Raw genomic sequence first — 23,737 nt, forward strand, 5'->3', positions numbered from 1 at the left:
AACTAAACTAATTTAGAGCTACTCCAAAGCGATTAAAACCCTGTCATAGGTGGAGTCACTGAGGTATAGACTTCAACACTAACACATCTGTAGAAATCAATGCACTTTATTTAGGCATCTTATTCTTAGATTCTAAGAGCTCATAAAATATTAGAAGATCCAGTAATTCTTCCTTCCACTGCACAATTATGCATTAGCTTGTGTTGTTCTGTCAAAATCAACCAATAAAGAATACTGTGAGTCATGGCTGTGACATTTAAATAATTGTGAAAAAGCTCAATGGGTGAAAATGTCTGCGAGGAACCTAAGTACAAACATGACATCTGAGTCTTGTTTTTTTCAAACTACAAAGCTTGTAACACTAAAACGTTGTTGACACGATTCTGTAACGGCGTGTTGGTAATGATGGAGGTTGGACTTTTACAGCCGGCAGGAGTCAGTAAAAGGGGGGGGGAAAAACGGGCTGAATATCAGTCCGTGCCACAGCTCAGACTGTAAAAGCAGTACATAAACGCCAATCATGTTCGGGGTGACTAAGCAGACCTGCCAGGCGGTTGTGCCAGCCCTAACAGAGAGGGAAAGCAGCACGGGGGGGGGGGGGGCTACACGGTCAATGAAAGGGTTACGCTGGCGCTGCCAAGCCGACGTGAACACTCACCCACACGAAGCCTGAAGCTGTTGAAGGAATGTCTGTTGATACCATCCAACTTGCCCATCATAGCGATGGCAAACTCCACCATGATGCCTATCTGGGCCTGCTGCTTCTCTCTATCCTGAAAACACAGAATTGTTACATCATCAACACAACACCGACAACAATTCAAGCCTGACTGGATCCCGCTTTGAAACAACGCGTCTGACCCCCTTTCCTGACCCCACTCTGACGCGCCGTCCAAACCCACCTGATGGTTTTCCTGCCCAGGCGCCCCACTGAGCCCCGCGGCTGCCATGTAGGTGCTGCCAATTGTCTTGATCTTCTCCACACCACTGAACTTTGGTTTGGAGAGCAGCTGGAGGATTACAAGAAAGCAAGCGAGTGAGTAACGGATGCCTTCCACCTTTCAATAATGGCTTTTATCTCGCCTTGCTGCAGGCCAGATAGTTAGCATTTCAATGAAGGTGCAATGAATAGCAACAGAAACAGGAATTATTCTCTCTCCGCTTTTATTTGCCTAACCTCGTCAAAATCGGCAGTGATCTCGTTGAGCAGCCGGAGGCATTCCAAGCCCTCCTTGTTAATGTCACACTCGGTGTAAAACTCTTTGAAATCCGGCACAGAGGCAAACATCACGCAGACGCAGTCATACGACTTGTAGTACAGGTCCTGTGAAAAAACCCACATAGTTCCATTATTAGCTTTAAATACTCAAACTTTAAATTAATTAACTTTACTGAAACCATTAGGATAATTTATTATCATTAGCCAAATTCAAATAATATATATAGGTGTTGATAACATGAAGCGTTTACAAGAAACATTCATTACAGGCAGGGAAGTATGTGAAGCAATAATTTCTGTTAATGATGATAACATCAAAAAGGTTATTTTTCTGAAAATGTGATTATTAATTATGACCCAAAAAAAGGATTTTTAATACAGAACTGTTATGTTACGACCATGTTTAGGTCAAACAACATCATGGAGAAAACCGCCAGATTCACAGAGGGGAAATTTGGTTAATTTTTTATGTTGATTACAAATTTTACAATCTCTCCAAGCATTCGAACTGAGCATTGAGTGGAAGTAGAACATGTGGTAAGCAACGTCAGGAGCAACCCGCCTTGGCTAAGGAGTCCTCCAAGTCCTCTTTTCAGATCAAAGTAAGGTTTTCATTTCATGTGAAAATTAAGGACTCAGACTCTGTAGGAAGGGCGGAGAAGAACAGAATCCACATTGTTTTAGGTCCAGAGGGAGGTTGGTGATTTGAGGAGTCCTGTTATCTGCTGATGCCGGTCCACTGTGTTTTATCAAGTCCAAAGTCAACACAGATAATCACCAGGAAATGCTGGAGTACCTCATAATTCCCTCTCCTGACAAGCTTTATGAAGATGCTGATTTCAGTTTGGACTTGGAACCTACTCACGCTGCCAAAAGTATCAATACCTGCTTTAATGAATATTGTACCGTTGTGATTTACTAACCAACTAACACGCATGACCAAAACATATTACAGAAGATGATGAGAAACACCAGACCCAAGAATGCAGACGAGCTGAAGCACATTCAGTCTGTCCTGTGTTCGTCCATCACTTTGTGGTTTGGCTCATCCACAAAACAGGACCGTCTGGACGGCAACAAACACTTAGGTCTGCAGAGAGGACTGTTGGACCCTCCATCCAGGACTTTTAAAAGGTCAGAAAAGAGGCAGCTAACATCTCTGCAGACCACATGCACTCTGTGCACAAACTGTTTAGGCTTTTAACTTCAGGTTGGCGCTACAGAGTTCTTAGTTGTAAAAAAATAAATAAAAATCAGCCACCGTAGAGGCAGTTTCCTATCGCATTCTGTCAATCTGATGAACATATATAAAGAAGAGCTACAGCCTGAGTAGTCAGCTATACGGCAGTGAAACAACGTAAGTATATCTACGATCACAGCTCACAACCTCCCTTTCTTTTGTATTACAAAAAAACAACATACTGTTCTATGTTTATAATGACAAAAAATGCACTAATACCTATAATTAAAGCCCTTTGACACCTCAGCAGAACCACAGGCTGATTGTCTCCATTCCCCACCACACTGAGGCAGCAATTCAGTCAAAATTAGCACTGAGTGTACAAAGTATTGAGTACATAGACATACTTCTTAGTAGATTAACATTTTTGCATTAGACACTTTTTAAAAAAAAAAGTTTTATGTAGCATCCTGGTTTTCTGAGAAAAGGAATTATCAGGAATAATCTGATAACCACATGAGATGACACTGAATGAGCAGAGTAGCCTTTTTCACTGAGGGTATTGAATTCATTGTAAAGACGCTAAAATCGAATTAGCAGTCTTTTAAAAAAAAAGAAAAAAAATCAAATCAAAATCTCTTGAGTAAAAACATCAGTAGAAGAACCTGAAACGTGTGAGCGTTTTCAGCTTATAGAATGACTCTTGTATTGAGATGTTTTACCGGTATGTTTCTTCCCCTGCATCAATTATCCTCCAGTGCCTAGCAACCAGATGGATTAACATGAAGGATTCAGCTAAAATGCTTTGGAAATCTCACCTCGTTCTTCTTGTTCTCACCGACGAACAGTGCTGCCACGTGTGCGGGCAGCACGTTTTCCAGCAGCAGACGGTTCAGGTTCTCCCTCGTCTCGATCTCGTCCTGCTCTGTGCGGTTCTTGTACTTAAGCAGGAAGTCCTGCCGAAAGCAGTTCTCGTTCTAGGAAGCAGACCCGCACAGATGTTACAAAATACACCGGAGGTGTCATTGTGCTGATTTTTCTTCCCGCCAGGACTGCTGAGGACAGACAAGAAAGGCGAAGAAAGCGGCAACAATCCTACCTGCTTGGATATGATGAGCATGGTCACCAGAAACAGTGCGATGTATATGGCGCTCATAATCTGAAGGTTTTTTACAAGCCCAATGCAGCATGGGAAGAAGTCAGTTTCATTGTAGCTCCTGCACACAACAAAACAAAACAGGATTCTTCACTTAGGACTATACTTTGCAAAAATCCGCTCAGAGTGAAAATAGAAACAGTTAACACAAACTATCGGCACCAGACGGCCACGTTTCCATGATTTTAGACCTACAGGCTGCAGTTTAAGCTGTTGTTGTATGGAAACGGGAGTCGTCTTTCGAAGTCCGAGAAGGGCTTCTCCTGGGTGCTGAAGATGATGATGTAGTACACGGTGGACGCGATGGTGAGGAAGAGCACTTTGAGCTCAAAGCTCACCCGCAGAAAAACTCCACATGCGATAAGCGACAGGATGCAGCAGCATACAGAGTACTGAGGGACGGAGAAAGCACAGAGAGGAACGTCAGGCCGGCGGGCAATAAAGGTCTAACTAAATAAATACCTAAACCAAATCCGTCATGTTTCAATCCTGTCCAACACAACCTCCTTTCATTTTATCCTGCATACATATATTATAAATTAATAATTCCAGTGTTTTGTAAAGTTTTTATTCCCTTGTGAAATGTTGTCGTAGCACTTAAAACTTTAATGAATTTCATTGGATTTGATTCGATTGAGCAACACACAGCGGTGCATAATTGTGATGTAAAGTGACAATGACACGGTTTTCAAAATCGCCACCAAAACCATAATCCAATTGGCTTTGTCTAGCAAAGACACGGGAAGCTGGTCAGAACTGATGGGAAGATGAACCGACTTAAACAGGACCCTGAAAGGAAATTTGTTAGAGGCTGAGATGACTTGAGACTTGGCCTGAATTTACCTTCCTGCAGGATGACAACCTTAAACCTGCAGCTAGAGGGGCGGATGTGTGCGGTAGTGAGTGTGATTAGGTGAACGTCATTATAGTTTAAAGCACTTTGAATGGTCAGTAAGACTAGACAAGAAGTTCAGCCCATTTACCCTTTAGAAGGCTTTGGATCAGAGGCAGCCAACTCCAGTTCTCAACGACTGGTGGCCTTCATGTGTTATGAGTCCCTGATCCACCACAACCAGATCAATGGCTGGATCCCCTCCTCACCGTGTCATTACTGGTTTAATTCAAAGCTTATTCATGTGCTACAATGACCCAGTCAAAGTTCAGGTCTAAATCCAATTAAGAATTTGTGAGAGACTTTTAAATATTTGCAACATTGCTTCCCATCTAATCTTACTATGTTTCAACTGTTTTGTAAAAGCAAAAAATGGGCAAAAATGTCAGTTTCTAGCTTTGCAAACCTGGTGGAAACACATCCCCAAATGAACTGGAGCTGTGCTTCAGCAAAAGCTGGTAGAACTAGGGGGTCTGGAAAGCAATGGACACCACACTCAGCAGACATTTTCCTCTTGTTAACCATTTTGTGTTGGTCTATGTTTCAAAACTGGTTGTGGCGTGTCAAAAATTTGGATAAGTTCAAGGCCGTTGAAAACTTTTGCAAGACACCGGATATCTGGGATGAGTTGAACAGCGTAGCTTTGGGATTATATCATCATTGTTGTTCCCCATGTTTATATATCAATACTCCATGGCAATATCTAAAACACAATTTATAGTAAAAAAAAAAAATAATCCTCCACTCACAGGCAGCGTCTCACGGTCCTCATGGTCCATACTGACGAAACACTGCCGAGAAATGAAATGAAAGAAAATTTAACTGACAAGCACCCACTGGAAAGCATGTTTTAGAGTGAGGTATGCCGTGTTAGGATTGTAGCACAGTTTTTCTCAAAGCCCAAATCAGGAGCATTGTCCTACCAGGTTAAACAGCGCCAGGATAATGATAACCGCAGTGGTAATGGTTGCCAGAGGGAGGCGCAGAAACGGCCGCTTAACCACCGCCTCGGATACAGCTGGCAGCCACTGACATCCCGACAGCTTGTGTGGAAACACACGCTGTGGAGGATAAAGAGAAGTGAGAGAAAAAGATGAGAGAAAAAAAGGTGAATTCTGACATGTGAAGGGAGCATGTGACTTTCTGCTCAGTCAGTCGTCTCCATCATGTGTCAGTGACTTGCAGCTGACTTCATTCAGACTAGGAGCCTGTCTGCTATGAACAGACTGTCAGATGTCATCCGTCTGGTCTAAAGGTAGATGTACCAAGCAGCAACAATTTGAACATAAAGAGTGGTTCTTTCTATATTGTGGGAATGTCACCTTTTACTTATTTCAATTTAAGCTAATTCTAACAAAGTTAAACATCCATTACACTTCCTCAGACTTGCCTGTTTTAATGTTTGTGTTCTATCCTTGACAGGAGTCTTACAGGAAGTAATACAGAGGTTTGTTGTGCACAATAATCATTGTAATTCTTTATTCACCAGCAGCACAAATAAAAACTCTAACACCCTTTTGCTTCTTTCACACTAAGCCAAAACTCCTGCAATTAAAAAAAAAAACTAAAACAATAAATGTAAAGTTTTAACATGAAATCTACACAATCAATTCTTCTTCTGTTCAGTGTTGATGAGCTACATAGACAACATTTAATAAGTATTTGGTCTCATTCATATTCGAATTGGATGTGAATAAAAAACTCAAAAATGTAGGAAAAACAACTGTAGAATCCATTTTTTTAATTGGATGGATAGAGTGAATACGTATGTGTTTGGCTAACTGGACCTAGAGACACAGAACCTCCAAATTAGCAAGTAGTTTGGCAACGTCACAAACTTTGCTATTTTGTCAAATATTGGTGCTCAATTTTATTTTGCTCTTCATCCACACTTTAAGATTACAACATGTAGTCAAACAATTTCTAACCATTGATTAATTATGGATTATTTAAAAAGCATTTATGCATTTCCAGATAAGGAAAATAGTCTATTTAAGAAATAATTCGATAATTATTAACAGACCTGCGGATAAGGCTCTGTGAAAATGATATTTGATGGTCACAAAACAGTCATGCTCTGCGTCAGCTCATCTAAAAGACCCATCAAGGGCCTTGACGAAAGTGCTTAAATGTGTCCGAATGGCATCATCTCTTGTCTTCTAATATATTCTGTATTTGTAAGAGTTGTAACGTTCCTCTTTCAGCATCAAACAATGCTTGTAATTTTAAATTTCATCTGCGCTCTGCTTCTGGGAGATAATTGCCAGAAAGCAAAGGGGAAAATGAATGCTGCTACAGATGCATTCTCAGTAAAATTATTCTTCAATCAAGTCTTCACCGTTTCTGCACCAGATTCTCTTGTATGGCCTTAACACAAAAGCAGGGCAGAAACCTAGAACAAGTTTCACATTCAATTTTTCCTTCTAATGCACAAGAATATTGAGTTTGTTCAAACAAAACACTTAAGTCATGCACATGTAATGCAGAGCAAGGCCAGGCTGTAATCAAACAAAAGATTAGAACGTGTTCTCTGAAAAAAAAAAAATGACACCCCATTACATTATCCATCAATGGGTGACCACATAATGCACACGTGCATAACGCGGCTTTTGGGCCTTTTTCATTTTCTACAAACCCAGATTCTAAAAAAGCCTGACAAATTGTAAATTAAAAAGATAAATCAGTGTAAAAGTCATACTGACCTGCAATTGACCTGCATAACAGATGGTCAAAATCACCAGCAGAATACAGACCAACACGCCGAAGAACGTCCCCAACTTCTGTTTGCTGACAGAGAAATAAAAAAATCAATCAATTTTATATCCATAGAAGTTTAATTTCATGGTGTTATTTTAAAAAATACCAACTGACTGGATCTCAGAAAAGCACAAAGGAGACAAAAGCCTACAGATTTTCTTTCAGACTTTGACACAATGAGGATAGAGCAGACTTTTAGTGAAAAGGGAAATGTGGTTTTACTCACTCTTTACTGACAAGCATTTGAATCACAAAGATACAGAGGAAGATGAAGGTTGCACAGCCCACATAGTGCTTGAACATCGGCAAATCCAGAGCTCGGTACTAAAGAGAGGAAATGAAGAATAAACAGCTCTGTTCACAGGTTTATATACGTTTATCATTAGCATGAGTGGCAGATTCCTTTGGGGCTTTTACTGATGCATTTAACTGTTCGATTTGTCCAATTAGAATGAATAGACAGCTTCAGTTCAATGTTTCCCTATTTACCCAAAACACACTTTTATGCATGCTTGGGGTCACTGTGCTGTTAAAAAAACAGTGGCTGATTTAAGGGCAAGTTGAAAAATGTGGGGGTAGTCCCTTATCTTCATTATTCTGTCCACTCTGAGCAATGCCCCAGTACCAATGATAAAGAAACATGCACAAAACATACTTACTTTTACTAGTATGTTTGATAGTTGAGGAAGTTTGTTTAAATTTAAAATGGCCAAACAGTTCATTCTTTGTCTGTTCTGATTGTAAAACATTTTCGCCTGAAGCCACTTGGCTTGCCAATGTGGACAGATGCAAATTTTCAGTCCAAGTTATTGTTAAACTTCCTCCTCTTAGGACAGTGAAACTGGTGTTCCAGCATCTTTCAGTTCAGGATCAGTTGGGGGTTTTTTTACTGAACATTCAGATTATTTTCATAGATCATAGACTCCATGTGCGTCATTAACACATTATTACACTGTCAGATGCCAAGCATGGTGGTGGCAGCATTATGCTGAGGGTGATTTTCTTTACCAGTGGTGCTGGTGCATTCCATAAAGAGAGTTGAAATACTAAAAAAAGTAAAATTACCTCCAAATTATACAACCCCACCCTGGTTGAGGGGCAACTTGCCCAGAACCACTGGACAAAATGTTATTCAGGGTATAGCCACATAAATAGGCTACAATTTTGGTATTTTCATTTTTAGTTGTATAATTCTAACGTGTCCACCTTTTATCCCCCCCTTACACACACGATAGTATAGTACACAATTAAAACCCCAAAATAAACAGTGTTCATTCCTTATGATGAGCCTATGTAAATCTACTGTTGCTTATCATTTCAATCAGCTTTAGAATAATATATGTGGATACTAAAAAAAATATTATTTCAATGACCAGTCAGTGTGAAACCAACCTGTTTTTCTAAATCTTTCTTTGGAAAGCACAAGGCTAAACTGCCACTCTCTTCAGAATTTGACCACTGCCTATAAAAAGGAAATAAAGGACAGGAGAAAAAAACAAAAACAAGGAGATTATTCTTAGAGACTCGCACACTGTGGGTATAACAGCTGAAATTCAAAAACACTTTATTAAATTTCAGGGAAATAAATGTAGGAACTAAAAATTATACATGTTTCTTCAAAGGAGTCAGTTTAAATGGTGATGAAGCCTCCGACCTATTTGTGGATTACAATCTGGTGAAGAGACTGTTTATTATGTTTTTTATTTTATAAATCTTTCACTGAAGGTCCCAAACTTCCTCAACATGTACAGTCTGCTCTGTCCCATTTTTATACTCCAGCAGAGTCTGTTGTCTAGGTGAATACTGACATCTTTATACCACCCCACCCCCACCCCCCGCACTTCTTCTCCCTTGAGGAACATATTGCTGCTTCTGCTGAAATTTACAATCATCTTTTTTATTCTGTTCAAATTCAAGATGAGGTGATTGTTCTCAAACCTTGCCACACAGCAGCCCACCAACTCTCTTCGCACAGTGTCTTGCCTCATTTACACCCAACAACTGCAGCGCCATCTTAGCATTTGTGCCGATGACAGGAGTCTGACTTGCACAGGAAATCAAAGGTTTGCAGAGAGAAAATGAAGGGCCACAGTACAGTCCCCTGTGGTGCTCCTGTGCGGCTGAAAACCTGGTTAGACACACGGCCCTCAGGTCCGTTTCTCAGGCCGTCATTGATCCAGGCAATTTCTGAAGTATTTGGGAGCTTCTGTAAGAATAAATCAGGCTGAGTTGTGTAAAATGCACTGGCGTAATCAAAGAACACGATCCGCAGGTGTATGATGGCGGTAGGGCTGGGCGATAAATTGATTTAATTGATTAATTCGAATTTACAATTCTTTAAGATTTCATTTTTGGAAAATCTGGATTTTATTTTGCTAATACACTCATTGGGTTTCCATGAAGAGAACAGCATGTGATGCGGGATATATGTTTAGGCAAATGTATTGTCAAAATATTGTTAAGTGGAAACTATTTTTACCATAATACGAGGTACTTCATTTACTTATTTACTTTTTTTAAACTTAGTTTGAAGTTCACAAGTGCAGTGAAGCCTGTTCTAAGCTCAATGTGTAATACCACTAGCAGCAAATGTTTTGTTATATTTTCATTGTTTATAATGGCACGGCTACCATCTTGTTTTACAAGCATGTTTCACAGCTTGTTTTTAGTTGCACTTTGAATTCAGGTCAACTCCCTGACAAAATGGTTGACATAAATGCTAGGTTTTAAAATAATTTCTTTAATTTCTTTTTATGAAACAAAAAGGAGGGGAAAAAATCGATTAATTGGATTTGGTATGATAAAATCTGAGATTTATTTTTTAATCCATATCGCCCAGCCCTATGGCGGCTTCAGCTCCAATCCCACAGCAATGAGCAAACTGCAGGGGGTCCTAAAAGGTCCTTGTTTGTTTTCTCAGTTGGACCAACATGAGTCTCTCTAAGACCTTCATGATGCAGGATGTCATGGCAACAAGTCTAAAGTCACTCAAGACTGATTAATGAGCTTTCTTTGGAGCTGGAATAAAGCAGGATGTGTTCTGCTGAACAGCCACTTTATCTTGGGTCCAGCTACGGTTGAGGTTAAGGTATCATGTTTAAAACCTGAACAATGGTTCATGTAATAGATAAACAGGCTTTAAATCATACACGGCGAAATGTACTGCTGCATACTGGACATAAACCTAATGCATTTACGGCAGTAGCCTTCAAATAAAGCCAGACAATTTGCAGATTGCTGCACTTGTAACAGCATGTGGTTGGTAAATCAGTAAAATGTTTGTGACCTGACAAAGTGGAAAGCCAACAAGAACAACACATCTTAATTTTTGTTCATCATATATGAAAACATTTTGGTATGAAAATGTTTGCTTTATATCCTAGAAGGATTAATGTCCATTTTCAACAAAAAAAACAACAACAGTGGCTCAAATTGCCTATCTGCTGAAAGCTAAATAATTTACAAAACTTATTTTATAGAAAAGTCTTTTGCCACTCCACTGTTTTTCATCTGCTGCAGATGAGGCTGCGCTCATGGGCCATGCTGAACAGTTTTCTCACATTTTCTGACAAACCTTTATTTGCATAAAAAACATCCTCCAAATGTAAATTCATGTCTTCAGAACATAGTGATTCTTCTCAATTCAAACTGCACTTGCCATCTTATTAATTGTGGGCTGTTTTCCACCTTCTGGAGATTCATATTCACATCACATCAGAATGCAATTTTCATTATCACAAAAAGAAATGATTCATATCTCAATGATCACCCAAAGATATACTGTGGAGAGCTACTTTATGATCAGCCAATGAAATCCGCATGGATCATTTCTGAGACGTTGATCAAAAACCTGCAGTCATTAAATGGCAGCAGGACTAAATATATTTTATCTGCAGCATCTGCGCACAGACAGGCGTTCTACATGTAATCTACAGGAACCGCTCAGCAAATCACTAAGCGTAAAAAAAGTAATTGGAATGTGGAGATCCATCATGTTTAGTGTTTTTTTTTTTTATCCCATGGGAGGATTATTTTTTTTAAGAGAGCATGTGAAATCATTTTAAATAACAGCCATCTGTGGATTTTTTATTTTTTTTTTATCTGCGATTCTGAGGCTTTTCTGGTTATTTCGTGGCACATCACACGCAGTGTTGTTCTGTTTCTGCTCTTTTGTCAGATACATGTTTCAAATCGTCACGCTCATTTTGATATCCGACAAAAATAATCAGAGTAAATTCAAAACAGTTTTCAAATGATTATTTCATTTATTAAGGAAGCAAAGCTGTCCAAACCTAGCAGGTGCTTTGTAAAAAAAAAAAAAGAAAAGCGCCCTGGAAACCTGGTTGTGCCACCCTTGGCAGTACCGACTGCCTCAGAGCGTTCGCGATAGCTGGCAATGAGTCTTTTACATCGTTGTTGGTGAAATTTGGCCCGCTTTTCTTTCAGACTTATTTTAATTCAGCCAGTCGAGGGTTTCCAGGTAATGACCGACCGTTTAAAGTCGCACCGCCGCATCTCAGTCTGTTTATTTTAGTCATTCAGAAAAAGACCGGCTAGCATGCTTTGAATCAGTCTTGCAGCTTAATCCAAACATATTTGAGCTAAAGGTCACAAACTGATGGCTGGACATTCTCCCTCAGGATTGTGTGGTAGAGAAGTGTTACGATATCAACTGGGTCAAGTGGAACAAACTGCATTTCTCAGAACTGCCTGCACACACACTTGGATAACACCGGACACATGAAAGGACTCATCTGTCAGATAGCGTCCCAGAGGTTACACAGTTTAATTCATGGTTTCATAAATTACGACCATAGCAGCCTCAGAGAATCACTTCTCTGTTTGACTCTAAATATGATGCGTTTTTCCCATGAACTGCTTTTTAGTCTTATACCAGGTGTAAGACTAAAGCTCTCAAGAAACTATAAACTCTATTTGTAAAAATAAAAATAGCCCTCCATGTGGTTTACAGGATTACTGCATTTTGCATTTCCTCTGGGTAACTTTGTCAAACACTAAAACTTGTTTGATAATCTGAAGTGTTTGAATATGACAAAAGAGCAAAAATAGAGTTCATGTCTATGGGGGAATATATTTTATCTCAGCACTACACACATTAGAAGGAAATTAACAGTTTACATATGAAATCTGTATCCTTCAAGTAAATTAAAGATACACTCAAGTGTTTTAAAGGTTCACATATTTCTTTCTCCCCCCCCTCCCAGTAAAAATATGGCCTCTATGTGCCTGCAAAAACTAAATATCATCAAATCTTTGACCTCCATTTATCTGTGAATCAATTCCAGACTCAACACAGTACATTAATAAAGAACCTGATGTGCCATAATCACATTAATGCAGATTCAGAGCTGCTGCTGGTTCACTGCAGGAAGCAAGTTGATACTGTACATGCTGTTGGATCCTGTCAGTGCTGTGTATGTGTTTTTGCAATGATATAATGTCGTACACTTATAGGATATAACCATTTTATCCCAGCATAGTCTTCAAAAACAGGATGTTTGGATTCACACATCAACCAACAGTACAGCACTGCCAAGCCTGAACCTGCTGTGGTTTACTCTTATGTTAGTATTGATCAATTAAACCTAACTGCTTAATGCGATACTTTTCATGGAACCATGCATACATTTCCGTACATGAATAAATAAACTTCTAAATGAACGGCCTACTTGCTGCTGAGCTCATCAATCGTAGTGGTCATCTCGTTGTGCAGCTGCTCGTCAAACTTAGTCTTCTGGGATTTGATCCTGCAGCAGAGAGCACAGGACATAATTAGGAAGCAACAACCAGATACACTTTGACACACGCACAGCCACATCCGAAACAGAATGCGGGAAAACTGGATCTGCATTTAGGTCCATTTTGGACACAGTTTGGTTACTTCCAGTTAGAGTATTAGTGAGAAAAAAAAAAATTATTTTGAGTCTGCGAGAAAGTTTAGGGTTTAGGCAGTGTTCTGGATGCATGGCACGCTGTGTTAATCTTTCCCAAAGGAATCTAATGTGTTTCTGCCATGTTCCCCAAACAAGATCAGGAAGAGGAAACACTAAGAGGAATCTGCAGACCCTGATACATAAAAGCACAAATAGGTGGTCAGTGTTAATAGTTAATAGTGTCAGTCCACTACTCAGAGTCTAAAGCACATCAATGGTCACGTGCTGCCCTGTTAAAAACAGTTAAGAGTTAGTTAGATGACGAGAATAATAAATAATTTACAACTATGTCGGTTAGTGTAGGGAGAGCAAGAATCCTCACAAAACAGTAGTTCTCATCCCGAGGATCAAAACACCACAGTTTTACAGGCGGTAAGGAGCAGTATAAGGGTGCGGTCGTCAAAAGTACTTAGCAAATATAAAGGGAAACCCCTTGAAGTTAACTGAGCATAAAAAATCTACATGGAAAAACCTTATGTCCTAACATCTCTTTTTTTTCCAGAAATGGTTAAGAGCAAGCCCACTTTTTTTTCTAAGGGGTGGAATAAGCCTGAAGGCTGAGAACTACTGCACTGATTGGGAGGAGGACATTGTGGGTCATAAAAGCCCACTCACTTATGGTTGCTGAGCGAAGGGGTGGACAAGGAGTATGGCTCTTCAAGCGACTCATCAAAGCTGGTTGGATCCAACAGTAAGACAAAAATACAAATGTATTACACGAGCGCAGCTAAAACACAAGGAAATAGTAGAACTGGGAAAATCTAGACAGGCAAAACAAACGGGTTTCAAGTGTTGCCATGTACAGTAATTAGAACAGGTAATCCTACCTCTTTTTTAACATTTTCCAACATTACAATTTAAATAAGTAGAATGTAAAATAGCTGCAAAATAGCTCAAGCTCTTCTGTCGAGTCCACTGAATATCGCCTGTCTTGCCATAGATTCTTAAATGGGTTTAGGTTTGGACTTGTCCGGCCTACTCTTACACATGAACATGCTCAGATTTGAACCATTTCATTGGTGGTTTCAGCCCCACACTGCAAATCTCTGTCCTGCTGGAGAGTGAACCTGCCCATTTCCAAATGTTTTGCAGGCTCTTAGCAGGTTTTCTTCCAGTTTAGCCGTGCATCTAGCATCAACAACTGTGACCAGCTTTCCTGTCTCTGCTGAAGAAAAAAGTCTCCCCACAGCATGATGCTGTCAACACCTTGTTTCAGGGTTAGGATGGTGTGTTTAGACTAATGTTAGAGTTCCCTCCCACACAAATGTGTGGCGTTAATGTGACTAAATGAGAAAAATCTGCAGAGGTTTGAAAACCTTTAAAAGCCATTGTATGCTGCCATTTCTGAAACAGCTTTTTTACATGGGACCAAAGGTGAATATGTACTCGAAAACATCAAGTCATGTAATTTACATGAAGTACAGTTTTATTCTTTTAAGATGTGCCCCACTAACATATATTGGTTTTATTGGTATCACGTGAAGGTGATCTGTCTTTCTTTCTTTTTTTTTTTTTTATGTTCAACTGACCATCTTGGGCTGAGATTTCAACACTATCCAGAGTTTATTAACACGCCTATGTGTTCAAATAATTAGCAGATAAATCGGACATTTTGTTGCAGAGATAGATATGTTGCGTGATCGTCCTCTAAAAGTCGTTGAATTAATTATGCTTACGTAGTCTCAGATGTAGAAAAACATCATACTGGATCATTAATTACTTAAAATGTAACTTCAATCATCATGTGCAGATATGGACTAATGTGAGACTGCACTAAAGCAGTCTCAGAAACATCTCTAAGAAACGCAGTTGCGATCAGCGTTCAGTGACATAAATTTGTTTGTTTTCTTGTGTTTTAGCTTTTTTGTCACATAAATGTCTCAGGTGACATTAATTTAAATATCAAAGACAGGTAGAGTAAATACAAAATGCAGTCTCTGTGTGATAATCTCATTTAACGGAGACCAAAACCAGCTTGCCCATATGTGAGGCTTTTTGGACACAGGCAAGCTGCAATGAGAGCCATTGTCCACAACCAGAGGAAATATGGAACGAGGATATGGAAATTGGTTTGATGATAGGAAACATTTAGGTGTGACAAAAAAAAAAGCACAAACAGAAGAAATAGTAATAGGTAAAACTGTACCTGACTATAGCCCCCACTGCTTCTGGTGGGTATGTATAGCTAGACTTTGAACATTTTTGAGTTTCCTTACAGCAACTGGCAGACCAAAAATTAAATGTAAAAAATTGCAATAATCAGTCAGTCAGTGCTTTGCTTGGAGCAATCGCTTGGTGTTACATACAGTTTTAGCTGACCACCTTAGTGGCAGCTACAGGTATTAATTAATACGTGATTGTTAATTCAATCACGTTTTGTGACATATTTTTGATGAGGGCAATTCCCGGATAGTTATCACTTTACACGATGCAAAGCTTCAAGGTTTTCATCATTACAATATTGTTCGTATAGTTATGCCGTGAATTGAGTATATCCACTTCAGCCATTTCTCACAGCAATCAACAAATTTACAGCTGTTGCATTCATTGTGCTTAGTGTGGGTAGTACTCAAGACCTTAACGAGCTTGGCTGCGAGGTTTACATAGGCAAATGAAAAGACTGTGAGACATAAGAAAATATGTGAATTTTGTACGAAGAATAAGCCATTTCAAAACAGCCAACCATGACTAAATGCGCTTCTCAGTGGTGACATTTGGCTGTTGCCACCTTCAACACACAATACATGCTAACCTTGGGATTTTGAAGTGTAAATTTGAGGGAACTGCACAAAACAGCTTAATATGACAGACAATTTGCAATATGTAAGCATTATAGATGGTCTGATAGAGCAGGGCAAGTCTGAAAGTGAAGCAGCGACACAAAAGAATGCCAGGCAGTCATCTATTATGTCAACAGACAACAGACAATGCATTAACCTCCATCAACCTTCAACCCAGTCTGATCTCTTCAGAGCAATAACATCATTTATGCTGATGGGTATTATATAAATATAGAAAACAAATACTTTCCCTTGGAACGTAGTTCCCAAAAGGTTTTTCAAGATAATACCAGTGACATCACTACTCCTACATTAGACAGGAAAGTCTACTAAATCCTTAGAAGACGTGCTTATCCCGTGTATCTGATTCTGGTCTAAAATTTAAAAATAAAATCTAGTTTAATCCAGCAGTATGGCAGCTGAAACATGGTGACTGTTAGCCCTGATGGTATTAATCATTATTTGCATGTTCTGTCTGAGATGGACTGACGACCTGTGCAGGGTGGAAACCTTTGTTGACATGGATGGAATAAATCTGGGTACAAACACGTCTGTACATAAACTCTGAGCACTCTAGTGGGTCTTTTTTATTTTTCTATTTACTTTGCAAGCTGATCTTGTTTGCATATCAACGAATTAAGTGAATGGGCTTTGAGCAACGCATTTGTAAATAGATCTGTACAATTTAGTGCCATGCAAAGCATTTCTACTCCCCATTTTGCCACATTACAAAAGAAACAAATGTATTTTATTGTGATTTTCTTTGCTAGACAAAAAAGCGGGCTTAATTGCGTACAGCATGGAAAATAAAACATGGGTTCCAAAATGTTTACAAAAATAAATCTGAAAGATCTGGCATACATTCAGATTTAGCTCTCCTGACTCAATTCTTTGTGTTGTGGTGCAATTGCAGCTGCAGACATGTTGGTTTATGTCTACCAGCTTTTCCCTGTAGAGAATGAAATGTTTGCCCGTTCTTCTTTGCAAAATAACTCAAGCTCAATCGAAGCGGATTGGAGAGCATCTGTCAGCATCAATTTTCAAGTCTCACCAAAAATGATCAATTGAAATCAGGTCTGAACTTTGACTGGGCCATTCCATCACATGACCATGTTTTGATAAAAGCCAACACTATTTTAAGGATACTTTGCACACCCTTGATCTAAACTATTCAGCTGTAGCTCTGGGTGCATGTTTGGGGTCATTGTCCTGCAGGTGAGTGAACCTTTGCCCAATCTCAAGTCTGGGGAGGCAATATGGCACTTTTAAGATTCATCCATTTCCTTGCCTTTCACAATAGTTCAATTCATACATAATTTCTCCCTCCATTGCAATGCACATAGCAATTAGAGAATTTCCTTACCTATCAGTGCTCTTGGAGCCTGTGGGTGATCGCAAAGGAATGTCCTGAAGATGATGGGAACAGAATAAAGATAAGAGTTATAAGAGCCAGACCCAACAAAACACAAGCATGTCAATAATCTGTTTTTGGAATTATTTTACTGTTCTTTAAATAATCAAAACAAAACAAAAAAATACATCAGCTGTTAAATATTTGTTTAGCATTTTATTTAAATTACTGAATATGATTTTCAACATATTCCAACATTCTGGCCTTATCTTTTTTTTCTTAATAATGCAAACAATACTCGATATAAACAAGACAATCCCGTCTCCTTACCTTGAACCGTGTCTTTGCAGTAACAATGCTTTCAGACGTAAAGCCCTCCCGGCTCTGCAGGTGTGCAAAAGGTTTGACGGCCCCCCAGGATTCAAGGTAACGGGTCATACGGACCGACGCCCTCATCTTCAGCCCATCATTCACTCTGGGTTTATCAGTCCGGTTGTTCTGTGATGGGTCCTTCGACTTCACATAAAAAATATGCACAAAGGTTATTTTGTTTTTAATGTGTGTGTTCTATAAAACGTTGAAATCACAGAAATATATTGAGATTTCACAAGAAGATTCTGTCTTTATTCCTATAAGAATTGAAATATCAGCAGTACGTCATTATACCATCTAAATGTTATAGAAATTATACTAAAAGTGCGGGCTTAAAGGAAAGAAAAACACTGTTTCAAGTGGCTCATTCATAAAAACAATATCTGAGGGGGAAAAAAGCAAAAATCATATTAACCTTTTATGCAATGCAAACAAATAAATAAATGCCTTTTGTTGTGTAGGAAACACTAATCAGGGTTCTTTTAAAGGAAAACTAATTAAAAGCAACAGTCTGAGCCCTTGAAAATACATAAGCAATGGATTAAAGTACTTATTTACAAGGTGTTACAAAAGTATCCATAAACATAGATATTTTTTCCACATTTTGCCACATTACTACCATAAACCTTAATGTATTTTATCGGAAGTTTCTACGACAGACAAATGAGTAGGTTCATAACTGTGAAGGAAAAGAAATCTGAAATGTAAGGCATGCATTTGCATTCAGCACCCTCTCGCCTGACCCCTATAAATAAAAGACAGCCAAACAAGAGTCTCTCAAAGTTCCCCTAATCCATAAATAGAGTTCACCACCTGTGTGTGTGTGTGTGTGTGTGTGTGTGTGTGTGTGTGTGTGTGTGTGTGTGTGTGTGTGTGTGTGTGTGTGTGTGTGTGTGTGTGTGTGTGTGTGTGTGTGTGTGTGTGTGTGTGTGACTATTTACAATATTAATGCAGCTGTTCTGTAAAGCCCTCAGAGTTGTGTTAGAGAATTATTTATGAGCAAATAGCATCTTGAAGAGCAAGGAACACAACAGGCAGGTAAGGGAGAAGGTTTTGGAGAGGCTTAACGCAGCATTAGGCTATAAAACAATATTTAAACTTCTCACAGAGCACAATCCACCATCTGAAAAAGAATGTGACACACTCAAAAACGTACCAAGACATGGACGTTGACCTAACCTGAGACAAGGATTTAGCTTTAATCAAAGATACATACAATAAAAATAGCAATTGGCCCAAGGTAACTCTGAAGGAGCTGCAGAGATCCACAGCTCAGCTGGTACAATCTGTCAACAGGACACGTATTACTCGTGCTTTTCACAAATCTGGCCTCTGTGGTAGAGTGACAAGAAAAAAAGGCATTGCTGAAAGAAAGTCATCAGGAGTTCAGATGGCAGGTTTCCTCAGGCCATGAAGGGGACACAGCAAACACCTGGAAGAAGGTTTATTTGGTCAGATGAACATAGCATTAAAATCTTTGACTTAAACACATAACAGGATCTGAGGCAGATCTGCACATCCGTCTGAACACGTGATCCCCAGGATGAAACATATTGGTGGCAGCATCAAGCTGTGGGGATGCTATTCTTTCTTAGGGACAGAAAATATTGAGAGAGTTGATGTTCATTTTTTTTCAATTCAATTCAATTTTATTTATATAGTGCCAATTCACAACACATGGCATCTCACTGCACTTTACAAAGTCAAATTCAATGAAATTATACAGACAGGTTGGTCAAAAAGTTTCTTATCAAAGGAAACCCGGTTGATTGCATTGAGTCTTGACAAGCAGCATTTACTCCTCATGAAAGAGTGCAGAGCCACAGTGGAGAGTTGTCTGCATTGCTGATGACTTTGCAGCAATCCCGCATACTGAGCATGCATAAAGCGACAGTGGAGAGGAAAACTCCCCTTTAACAGGGAGGCAAACCTCCAGCAGAACCAGGCTCAGTATTAACGGTCATCTGCCTCGACCGACTGGGGGTTAGAGAAGACAGAGCAGAGACACAACAAGAGAGACAAAAAAGCACAGAAGCACACATTGATCCAGGAATCCTTTCTATGCTATATGGTAATAGCGGATAACTATTAACTCAGGCACCCAAATGTATGGCACACTTTGCCGATTTTTATTTGTTTAAAAAAAAAAAAAAAAAAAAAACATGAATCATTTTCTTTATCAGTCACTAATACCATACCATACCGGCTTTATTTATAAAGCACTTTAAGAACCCACAAGAGCAAAATACTTTACACAGAATAAATAAACAGCAGTCATATGAAACCATAATGAATCAATATTAAAATCAATACGACCTAAAATAAGTAAAAAAGCCACATACTTACTTATTAGAACAATCTTACAACCAGTAAAAATGAAGTAAAATGGAAACAAATAAAAGTAAAATTGAAAATGAGAACAATTCAAAAAGTCAAGATCTCTGACGGAGCCAAAGGCAAAGGAGAAGAGATGGGTTTTTAAGAAGGGATTTAGAAACAGACAAGGAAGAGAAATGTAGGGATGTAGCAGCTCAGACAGGTAGGGCAGGGTAAGGGCATTTAGAGCTTTAAACCAAATAAAAGGATTTTAAAATGAGTCCTACAATGTAAAGGCAGCAATAAATACATCAAAGTTTGTGGTTTTAATTTGGCAAAATGTGAAAAGGTTCAAGGGGTATGAATCCTTGTAAAACAATGTTTTGATAAAAGGCTTTTCCCAGTCTTTCCTAATGTGCCTGTTCAAATAAGCTTTGCAGAGAACAAACCCTTGGATCGATGACTAGGTAAGTCTGGATATTGAGTTCATTGAGGTAAGGATCTCTGAGGTGGCCGTTGCCCTCTTCAACTTCATAGGCCTTGTTGAGGTGCTTCAGAGTTGCCTCTGTGATATGGACACGGCTAAATAGATAAAGACAAAAAAGCAAAAAAACAAACAAAAAACAGGAAGTTTTTTGGGTCACTTAGTTTTGTTAATCCTCTTTTTAATCAGCCCACAATGTAATATAATGTAGGAATAAATCCTGGTCCTATGAATTTCATAATAGCACCAAATAGAGGGTACTGTTTAAGGCTTTTGTTTATGGGACAATTCAATCACAGTATGTATGTTATGACAGCATATAAGATTGTATCTGTATAATTTGCAAAAACGCAAATTAGACAATTTCTAAATAAGACATTGCACAGAACAAGTGAGAACGTTAGAGATACATGCATGTTTTGGGGTTTTGTACAAATAAGAGGATAAAAGACAAAACATGGTTTGCATACTAAATGGGGACAATCTTGTATTTTCTTCATTGTTGGATACAAAGCTACTACATCCATCAAATAACCTGCTGTAGTTTTTAACACGTTAAAGTACTTAGTGTATAAAAATGGTATCAATTAAAGTTTAGACCAATGGGTCAAACCTTAAAAACCAAATATCACTATGAGCGGAGAAAAGCCTGATCAGTGAGTCTGTATTATTCAATATCTCATATAAACCATTGTAAGTTAATCAGATATCAGGGTTAATAAGTATATAGAGTTGAAAGTGGAACTACTTACCCTGGAAGGCCTCCTGACTCCATATGATTGGCCAGGGTGACATCATGTGACCATACATCAAACTGCCACTTTCTGAGGCCGATCACACCACAGAGCACGTTGCCTGAGTGAACACCCACTCTCATGTTGATATCTACTCCAGTGGCTTCTCGTACCTGCCTAAAGGAGATTTCCAGTAACAATAAAGGTTAAGTGTTAGTATATGTCTCTCTGCTAACATAGTCCTCGAAAGCGACAATAACCTTAGTAAATGGATATGTACCACAGGCTTTTAAAGAAGCTGTTATTAAACCTTGACTTGAGAAACCCTCTCTTGATCAAGATAACTGAATAAATTACAGATCTATATCTAATCTTTTCTTATCTAAAATTCTTGAGAAAGTAGTTGCTAATGAAGTATGTGAACATTTACAAAGTAATGACTATTTGAAGAGTTTCAGTCATGCTTTAGAGCTCATCATAGCACTGAAACAGCTCTGGTGAAGGTCACTAATGATATTCTCATGGCCTCAGATAATGGACTTGTGTCTGTACTTGTCCTGTTAGATCTCAGTGCTGCATTTGATACAGTTCATCACAATATTCTCCTAGAAAGACTTGAGCATACTGTAGGGATTAAGAAAAACGCATTAGGCTGGTTAAAGTCTTATCTGTCTGACAGATTCCAGTTTGTTCATGTTAATATTTAAATCTTCAATTATCAGATAGCATGGGATTAATTTCCACAATTATGCTGATGACACTCTTTTCGCTATATTTATTCAAAAATCCTGATGAATCCAATCAATCACTTCAAATACAGGCATGTCTGGATGACATCAAAACCTGGAGAACTTTAAATTTTGTACTTTGAAATTCTGACAAGACAGAAATTGTAATCTTTGGTCCAGAGACCTTAAAAATAAACTTCTTAACCAATCACTTAATCTAGATGGTATTAAATTGGCCTCTGGTAATAAAGTAAAAAGTTTTGGTGTTATTTTTTACCAAGACATATCACTTAAATCCCATATTAAACAGGTTTCCAGAGTTTCCTTTTTTCACCTCCTGAATATCACCAAAATTAGAAATATTCTGTCCAGGGGTGATGCTGAAAAACTAGTCCATGCATTTGCTACTTCAAGGCTGGACTATTGCAATTCTTTACTATCAGGAAGTCCACAAAATGCAGTTCAAAGTCTTCAGCTGATCCAAAATGCTGCAGCAAGAGTTCTGATGAAAATCAACAAGGGAGACATTCCTCCAATTTTAGCTTCCCTTCCTATTAAATCAAGGACAAAATTTAAAATTCCCCTTCTCACGTATAAATGCCCTTAATAATCAACCTATAGTCTCTAAAAGTAGAATGGTAGGCAGATCTTTTAGTTATCAGGCTCCTTCCCTGTGGAACTAAGTCCCAGTTTTAGTCCGTGGATTAGACACCCTGTCTACTTTTAAGACTAGGCTTAAAACTTTCCTTTTTGACAAAGCTTATAGTTAGTGTGGCTTATGTTATCCTGAGCTATCTCTATAGTTATGCTGCTATAGGCTCAGGCTGCTGGAGGACATCAGGGTCTAATTATCCCACTCTGCTAAGTTCTCCTACTGATCTCCAATTTGCATTGTTTGTTGTTATTTCAACTTTTAACTTTTTGTTCTCTGTCTTTTTTTTTCTTCATATAGTAGGTACATCTGGTCTGCCGTTCTGTTAGCTATGACACCATCCAGGATGGCAGATCATCTGCCATTACCATATAACATAGAAAGAATCCCTTCAATGTGTGCTTCTGTACTTTTTTGTGTCTCCGCTCTGTCTTCTCTAACCACCAGTTGCCGAGGCAGATGAGCGCTCACACTAAACCTGGTTTTGCTGGAGTTTTTTCTTCCTGTTAAAGGGGAGTTTTCCTCTCCACTGTCGCTTCATGTCTGCTCAGTATGAGGGATTGCTGCAAAGCCATCAACAGTGCAGACAACTCTCCACTGTGGCTTTACGCTCTTTCATGAGGAGTGAATGCTGCTTGTCAAGACTCAATGCAATCTGCTGGGTTTCCTTAAATTGGAAACATTTTGACCAATCTGTATGATTTGATTAAATTTGACTTTATATAGTGTAGTGAGATGACATGTGTTGTGAATTGATTCAATAAAATTTAATTGAACTGAATAACAAAGTGGCATTGATGTTGATTATTCTGTTGCTACAATTTGTATCTATGTGAAATCATGTTGCTTGACAAGATTATAAATGTCAAGACACTGACATTTATTTATTAGCTCAATGAATGATCTGTGTGCATACCAAAGTGTTAATTTGAGGATATGCACTGGTTATTTATTTAAGATTGTTTATTTTGGCAATGTGGTTTATGTATTCTAGGATTTATTTGTAAGGTCTTTTATGGCATACACTGAATATTTACATGCATATACTGAACATTTGATAAACAATAGTGTTTTGTCTCAACCCATCTTATTATGCTGCAGGTTATAGTTTTGTAACTTCAGTTCAACAAGCAATATGTATTCAAGTAGAAAAAATTGACAT

General features: G+C 38.7%; 1 protein-coding gene across 3 annotated transcripts in view; it reads right to left on the minus strand.

The window, feature by feature from the left end:
• The window catches only part of adcy7 (adenylate cyclase 7), an 80,051-nt gene that overhangs the window by 3,071 nt on the left and 53,243 nt on the right, over positions 1 to 23,737 (minus strand). For 2 of the 3 annotated variants that reach the window (XM_012880198.3, XM_036136052.1), the window contains 17 exons: positions 21,214 to 21,372; positions 20,427 to 20,559; positions 17,620 to 17,805; positions 17,302 to 17,345; positions 13,774 to 13,833; positions 12,895 to 12,972; positions 8,597 to 8,666; positions 7,431 to 7,528; positions 7,150 to 7,234; positions 5,371 to 5,508; positions 5,197 to 5,238; positions 3,751 to 3,947; positions 3,499 to 3,616; positions 3,218 to 3,376; positions 1,178 to 1,324; positions 903 to 1,010; positions 659 to 773 (listed from right to left, as the gene is read on the minus strand). In XM_012880198.3, the coding sequence (XP_012735652.2) occupies positions 659 to 773; positions 903 to 1,010; positions 1,178 to 1,324; positions 3,218 to 3,376; positions 3,499 to 3,616; positions 3,751 to 3,947; positions 5,197 to 5,238; positions 5,371 to 5,508; positions 7,150 to 7,234; positions 7,431 to 7,528; positions 8,597 to 8,666; positions 12,895 to 12,972; positions 13,774 to 13,833; positions 17,302 to 17,345; positions 17,620 to 17,805; positions 20,427 to 20,559; positions 21,214 to 21,372 (1,937 nt within the window). The remainder of the gene's footprint in view (positions 1 to 658; positions 774 to 902; positions 1,011 to 1,177; positions 1,325 to 3,217; positions 3,377 to 3,498; positions 3,617 to 3,750; positions 3,948 to 5,196; positions 5,239 to 5,370; positions 5,509 to 7,149; positions 7,235 to 7,430; positions 7,529 to 8,596; positions 8,667 to 12,894; positions 12,973 to 13,773; positions 13,834 to 17,301; positions 17,346 to 17,619; positions 17,806 to 20,426; positions 20,560 to 21,213; positions 21,373 to 23,737) is intronic. The other variant, XM_012880199.3, reaches the window with a different exon arrangement.

This window comes from Fundulus heteroclitus, chromosome 4 (assembly GCF_011125445.2).
Source record: "Fundulus heteroclitus isolate FHET01 chromosome 4, MU-UCD_Fhet_4.1, whole genome shotgun sequence".
NCBI classification, from domain to species: domain Eukaryota; kingdom Metazoa; phylum Chordata; class Actinopteri; order Cyprinodontiformes; family Fundulidae; genus Fundulus; species Fundulus heteroclitus.